Raw genomic sequence first — 8,048 nt, 5'->3', positions numbered from 1 at the left:
CTCTCAGGTGGAAGGGTCCAATGAGCCAAATGTCTGAGACCGAACGCATAATAATAAAACAAAATCTTGGGTTGGCCTAGCTCACCTTTTTCAATCGGCCTATGTAACTTATTGAAATGTAATCTGGGACGTTTACCATTCCAAATGAAGGACTTCGCTATGCTATCAAATTGCTTGAAATAAGAGAGGGGGACATCTACAGGTGAAACTCGAAAAATTAGAATATCGTGCAAAAGTTCATTAATTTCAGTAATTCAACTTAAAAGGTGAAACTAATATATTATATAGACTCATTACAAGCAAAGTAAGATATTTCAAGCCTTTATTTGATATAATTATGATGATTATGGCTTACAGCTTATGAAAACCCCAAATTCAGAATCTCAGAAAATTAGAATATTGTGAAAAGGTTCAGTATTGTAGGCTCAAAGTGTCACACTCTAATCAGCTAAACACCTGCAAAGGGTTCCTGAGCCTTTAAATGGTCTCTCAGTCTGGTTCAGTTGAATTCACAATCATGGGGAAGACTGCTGACCTGACAGTTGTGCAGAAAACCATCATTGACACCCTCCACAAGGAGGGAAAGCCTCAAAAGTTAATTGCAAAAGAAGTTGGATGTTCTCAAAGTGCTGTATCAAAGCACATTAATAGAAAGTTAAGTGGAAGGGAAAAGTGTGGAAGAAAAAGGTGCACAAGCAGCAGGGATGACCGTAGCCTGGAGAGGATTGTCAGGAAAAGGCCATTCAAATGTGTGGGGAGCTTCACAAGGAGTGGACTGAGGCTGGAGTTACTGCATCAAGAGCCACCACACACAGACGGGTCCTGAACATGGGCTTCAAATGTCAAACGTTTTACCTGGGCTAAAGAAAAAAAGAACTGGTCTGTTGCTCAGTGGTCCAAAGTCCTCTTTTCTGATGAGAGCAAATTTTGCATCTCATTTGGAAACCAAGGTCCCAGAGTCTGGAGGAAGAATGGAGAGGCACACAATCCAAGATGCTTGAAGTCCAGTGTGAAGTTTCCACAGTCTGTGTTGGTTTGGGGAGCCATGTCATCGGCTGGTGTTGGTCCACTGTGCTTTATTAAGTCCAGAGTCAACGCAGCCGCCTACCGGGACATTTTAGAGCACTTCATGCTTCCTTCAGCAGACAAGCTTTATGGAGATGCTGACTTCATTTTCCAGCAGGACTTGGCACCTGCCCACACTGCCAAAAGTACCAAAACCTGGTTCAATGACCATGGTATTACTGTGCTTGATTGGCCAGCAAACTCGCCTGACCTGAACCCCATAGAGAATCTATGGGGCACTGCCAAGAGAAAGATGAGAGGCATGAGACCAAACAATGCAGAAGAGCTGAAGGCCGCTATTGAAGCATCTTGGTCTTCCATAACACCTCAGCAGTGCCACAGGCTGATAGCATCCATGCCACGCCGCATTGAGGCAGTAATTAATGCAAAAGGGGCCCAAACCAAGTACTGAGTACATATGCATGATTATACTTTTCAGAGGGTCGACATTTCTGTATTTAAAATCCTTTTTTTTATTGATTTCATGTAATATTCTAATTTTCTGAGATTCTGAATTTGGGGTTTTCATAAGCTGTAAGCCATAATCATCAAAATTATATCAAATAAAGGCTTGAAATATCTTACTTTGCTTGTAATGAGTCTATATAATATATTAGTTTCACATTTTAAGTTGAATTACTGAAATTAATGAACTTTTGCATGATATTCTAATTTTTCGAGTTTCACCTGTATAAGGAGATATTGTAGCAGGTAGTTGAATTCTGGAATACAATAAATGTTAATAACATTAACCTTCCCAATCATCTATAAATGTAATGAAGCCCACCTGCCCACATTGCTCAAAAAACTTTTTTTTATTAAATGGTCAAAATTAACTGACTAAATCACACAAATTTGCTGGGAATAAAATGCCCAAATACATAATGCCCTGTTTGGGCCACTGGAAGGCTGCCACCGGGCAGCATCCCATCAGCACTTTGGACCTTAATTCTGTGGAGGCAAGGCATAGATCTAGTAGGGATGGAGACGAATAATACAAATTCACCAAAATACCTTTCTTTGAATACATGGCCTTTACCAATTTTTAGATTTGCTGAAAGAAAACCATAAACACCAGCTTCATGGGTTAACAACATTTGTTAATATGAATTAACAATGAACAATACTGTTACAGCATTTATTAATCTTGATTCACGTTAAATTCAACATATACCAATACATTTTGTGTAAAAAGTTGTACATATTAACAATTAATTTTGTAATTGTATTAACTAATATTAACAAAGATTAATAAATGCTGTTAAAACTATATTGTTCACTGTAGTTCATGATACCTAATGCATTTACTAATGTTAATGAATAGAACCTAAGTGTGACCCATTTAATTTATTTCTATTAGAATATCCATTTGTTTCCTTTTATATAGGATTTATTTTTCAGAACCAAACACTTTAAATCACAAAGATCAGACTTGCAACTTATATCCGGAGACATACAAGCAGATGCACAAAGCTTCCTCTCTAGAGGAAAACCTTTCAACAATGCATGCCTGGCACCTCAACCTGTTAAATCCCTTTGCTTAACCCACAGATCCTCTGGATGCTGCAGAGATTTAACTTTAATTATTTGAGTATCTCAGTGTTGTGCTGACTATCTTGACAGCTTTCATCGACACTCATACAAAATACTGGCAAAGGGAGGGTGAGTGTAGTTGTTATGCAGTGGACATGGCCTATTTACTCAGCTTCTGAATGGATTAATTGGTATAATTTTGAACGATATAATTTCCAATCATATAATCTGAAGTAATTTACTTAAATTACTGAGACTTTCTAAATAAAATGAATAATCTGGTGTTCTCATCATTCAAATGTCAACAGATATTGAATAAGTGCAGGCTTTGATACCAGTTGTCAACAATCATATTTATAGATCACAATCCAGCTGTAAACAATGACATTTCAGATGTTCAGATACATCAGTAGATATTCTGTTTATTGAGATCAAATAAAAAAGTATGTGCAAAACCAGGCAGAGATGCCATTATAATAATCAGCAATGAACTCCATTATGTTATGCACAGTTGGCACAGCACATGTGCATGCACACACATTTATACAACATTTGACTATAAACAATGCATTGACTAAAAACTATGCATTCACTTCTCACAGAGAGAGACTACATTTAAACAAATTAAAAAAATTGTTACCCGCTCAGCTACATGTGTATATACAATTTTTTTTTAAAGTACAAATATTCTAATTTTCATGCCCCACCTTGTTCACAGGTCTGCTTTATTTTCTTTCTATAGTCATCTTCCCCTCTCTCCCATACTCAGCTATTGAACTCACATACTCTATACCTTCTTTCTAAAAACATCTACCATTACCTCATTTCTGAGCAATAGTAACTCTAATTGTAACAACTGTAAATCTTTAAACATGCTATGACCACCTCCCTTAAATTAGCACCCCCTGACTCTGTGCTCCCTCCCAATATAGTCCAACAGCCTCATGCTGACTAAGACATACCACCTCAGTACTGCCCCTCCCCCTGAACTTAGTTTCAGTTGATCTACAACCAACTTACTCCACTTCAATTCACAATCTTAGAGAAAATCCAACTCCAGTCTTAAAGTAACAGCAAAGCAGCAGAGGAGGGATTTGCAGGACGTATACTGTAGACATACATTATTTAAAAAAAAAAAAACAAGATCATGTTTGTGTCTAACAAAACTCTAACATATACTGAGCAGAAATGCATGTACCTTATTAAAATGTTTCTAAATCATTTACTTTATAAATGCCTTGCTACATGGGAAAGAGGGGAAACAGAATTGGTACATAGGAGGAGGCCTAATTTAGCCTATTTTAAGCATTTTCCATGAGTTTTATATCAGCAAATAAGTTTCCAAAATACTTACTTTCATTGATTGTTAATTGTGGGGCATAAGCTTAATGAATTCTGTTCTAACATTAAAATGATAGGAATTGAGCAGACTAGAAGAAAGCTTTATTCTTTGATAGTCTCTTTGTAGACACTACTGTATTTATCATATTTGCGTACTAAGATGTTCTAAATCAAATCAAATGAAATCACTTTATTGTCACACTACCATGTACACAAGTGCAACAGTAGGTGAAATTCTTGTGTGCAGTTCCGAGCAACAGTTAGGTTGCATATCTGATGGTTCATATCTGAACCTGGAAAAGGTGTCTTGGTAGTGACTTTTCTTTAATGAAAACCAGATTACCAGTATGCTCCCCTATTGTCTTTTTACATGTTAAAAGTTTTTGTTTTAAATTGTATGAACCTTTAAACAGATAAACTTTCAAAATGATTAAGCAGAAATATGGAATGTTACAGGCACATTATGCCCTTGTGTTTTTATAATGTACTTTAACTTGATTGAATCGAAGTACAGAATAAATAACATGTTAATGAGTGTCCAGCAATATAGGGAACGCTTTAAAAAACGAAATAGTAAAACAATTGCAATTCTAATTCTAAAATGGTAAAACCATCAGCAATTCTTTACACACCATACAGTTTCTTACATAGCTTGCCTATTCATGTTCATGCATGGCACAAGAAACATTTCATCGTATGAAGTGAATGTAATTTAAAACCCTTTATTTTTAGTTAAATTTTTTCCTATGGGCAGATGCTTAACATACATCACTTCAAGTCTATTGCAATGCTCTTAAAGGCAATTCTTCAAAGTTAAAATTAAAGACACACCCACAAACAAGTCAATCAGTTTTCATTTCCAGTAAATGGTAGAGTCCCAAAATGGTAGAATCAGTGACGTACACTTCCTTCAGCAACGTCTAAATATTTGAGACTCTTCTGATAGTCATTTACCCAATGCCGGAGGACATGGCTGACCAGACACTGTTTATTCTGCATCTCTGCTATCAGAAGATGGACTGAGGTTATGGAGCATGCATAAGAAATGCAGCACAAAAATTGTCTCAACATACACTTCCGTTCAAAAGTTTAGGGTCACTTACTCATTCTTAATTTTTTTATTTTTCACATTTTAGAATAATAGTTAAGTCATAAAAACTATGGAATAACATAAATGGAACTATGGGAATTATGATGTGACTAAACAAAATAATCCAAAAGAAATCAAAACTGTGTTATATTTTAACATCTTCAAAGGCAGCAAAGCACCCTTTGCCTAGAATTTGCAGACGTGCACTCTTGACATTTTCTCAACCAACTTCACTTATTTGCTGCTTTTCTGAATTATTCAGTCCAAGACATAAATGTTTTTATTTTTATAAAATGTTAGTTTTGTAATTAATTCAATTATTATGTTGGCACAATAATATTTTTGTCTATAAAACTAGTTGCAAACATTTAAGCATAGACCTTCAGATAAAAAGAAGTTCATGAGAAACATTTCAGGCAAGTGACCCCAAACTTTTGAACGGTAATGTACATAGTCATATATTTGTAAATAAGCAAAGTACATTTACAGCAACATGTAGCTGACAGACAGGATCTATTCTAGACAGATCTATAGCTAAAGGGGGGCACTGCTGAATGTAAGAGAGATACATTTAAAGTGAGAGTTTCATAGGCCACTTAATGAAAACCTACTGAGAACACTAGAGGTAAACAATGACCTTTCACTGTAAGCCCAGCTACCCTTCCAGCTCTAAAGCATCACAGAGCAAAAAGGTAGTCAAAGATTAGCAGCAAGCCAGCTTCCATACATACCAGGAAATGCATGTGCAAGCCAGAATATAAACATCAGATCTTGTCTTCTACAGGTAGAGAATTGAAACATTCCTTTGACAGTGTTAAACTAAGGCACTGAAACTGATGCACATAAAGCCAAAAAGGTTAATAGCAAGGATATTGTTTCAAGGCAACACATTGCTGAATAAATACAGAGCAAGGGGCCATTCAGATCAAACGCGTTCTTGTGCTTAAAAAAAATGAGATGCAGTCAAATAAATGGAAGAACACGTTTTTAAAAGATATTTTAAACTTAATACGGCCTCTAAAAACATGAATCTCCTGTGCAAGGTGCTGAAAAAATAGCAAGACAGCACAATGGTCAAAGACACTCGTCTACACAGAAAACAATTAAGGTAAACATTGAAAAACAAGGCAAACAGACACAAAAACTGGATTGACCAGCCCCTAGAGCTCCATTGTTGCCATATGACCATTAAAGCTAAGGAGAAAATTTTGATCATCGGTTACTGTATGATACTAAAGAATAAGGCTAAAAAGCAGTAACAGTCAAACAAGCATTAAATCATTAACAAATTCACTGGTTATAAAAAGCACCATCATAAGGAGAGAGATAGAGGATGTAACAAAGATAAAGAGGCAGAAACATTTCCAAACAGATATAAACGGTACTACTCTAATAAAAAGATTGTGATGGCTCGTTGTTTTAGTTTACGAGAAGATACTCTTAAAATTATCAATGATAGGTACAGTGTCGGCCTTTAACAGTTAGATTCCAGGTTCAATACAAGTTAGGTTTAATCAGCAGCATTTATGGCATAATGTTGATTACTACAAATAGATAATAATAATTTGATTCATCCGTTTCTTTAAATCAAGCTAAAATCAAAGTTAGGCAATTACATTGGACATTGTTGGAGGGTTTAAAGGCAGAAATGCGAATCTTAAAATGTTATAAAGCACTTTATATATAATAAAATTAATTCTTCTGTTAAAACTTCATTATTTGAGCTGTGAAGTTGTTTAAACAGCCGTTTTTAGTATTTTAAGGTGTACAAATTGGCTCCTTTCACTTCCATTGTAAGTGCCTCACTCCAACATAGATGTTTTTTTTTTTTAAGAAAAAGTATAGTTTTTGTGTTAAAATCAACATTACGCCACAAATTAAGTCTACAGTCCTTAACTTGTATTAAAGCCTGAATATTCCTTTCAATAAAGTGAAGTGCAACACATTCAGCCCTGTCCTTTTACATCGTACATGTCCTCAACATGACAAACATGAGTCATTTTATTTGATTTAAAAACATACATTCAGTATTTGGGACTAACTCCAGTAGAAAGGTTTTGCTAGTGGTATATGGATATAATTATTCTAAATGGTTCACATGAATCACTGTATCCACTCATTACTGCCTGTGGGCAGCATCAAGAAATTCAATTTTGAAGATGCAATTTAAGTTTTTAAATTACATTGCACATTATACATTCTTATTTTATTTGCATACCTTGTGAACTTCAGAGCAATAAAAGTGAAGCATAAAATGTATTTCACCCTCACAAATTTAAAAAGGTTAAACATTTGACTGGAGAACTTTAAAAGGCTGTTTCTTCTTGACTTACATGAGTACACTATCACCTAAGTCTACAGCTAGTTTGAAACATCAATAATGTAAATTCTTCTCTTTAATTATAAAGATGGAACAAAATGCCCATCTCATCTTCATTTAGTCTGCTCCACAAACCAATCGAACAAGTGTAATCCCTGCTGTGGTGCAAGATCAGTACTGTGCTTCCAAAAACTTCATGCAACCATTCACAAGTTCAGAATCATGCCAGAAATTCAAAGCTTCTTTATGAAAGTGTGGTGGACACATGAGCAGAACACTTTCACGGTAAATGAGATGATACGATCGTCGTTTCAAACAGCGTGTTCTTCAAGAGTTTACACATTTAAAAATTCACAATCCAGACGACTCTAGCCCCCACAGAGAACTGTTTCAGTGTTCAAACTCTTCATTGGTTCAGCAGGTGTTGCAGAGACTCAACTGAAGAATGAAGACTCAATTCAAAGGTGGACAATTGGTTCTCATTAATAGGGGGAAGTCAAGATTTATAATGCTTAGTCCTCATCCTCTCGAAGTTCACTTGGCAGAAACTTGTACTGCTGTTGTCTGATTTGTGCCAGCTTCTTACGGGCCTCTTCCAGCTCCCTTTCCTTTCTCAACATCTCCTCCTGAGCAGCAATAATCTGAGGCAGAGAAAGAGTCAAACACAATTAAAAAAAAACACTGAAATGGGATGAAAAG

General features: G+C 35.7%; 1 protein-coding gene across 1 annotated transcript in view; it reads right to left on the bottom strand.

The window, feature by feature from the left end:
- Nucleotides 1-2,971: 2,971 nt before the first annotated feature.
- tln2a (talin 2a) overlaps nt 2,972-8,048 on the bottom strand; it is an 89,170-nt gene continuing 84,093 nt past the window's right edge. Inside the window, 1 exon segment of the mRNA XM_052151232.1 lies at nt 2,972-7,990. Within this exon segment, the coding sequence (XP_052007192.1) occupies nt 7,862-7,990 (129 nt within the window). The 3' untranslated portion in view covers nt 2,972-7,861.

Source organism: Xyrauchen texanus, chromosome 2 (genome assembly GCF_025860055.1).
Source record: "Xyrauchen texanus isolate HMW12.3.18 chromosome 2, RBS_HiC_50CHRs, whole genome shotgun sequence".
Classification (NCBI taxonomy): Eukaryota; Metazoa; Chordata; class Actinopteri; order Cypriniformes; family Catostomidae; genus Xyrauchen; species Xyrauchen texanus.
The sequence above is the reverse complement of the archived record's forward strand: the minus strand, read 5'-3'. Positions and strand labels throughout refer to the sequence as shown.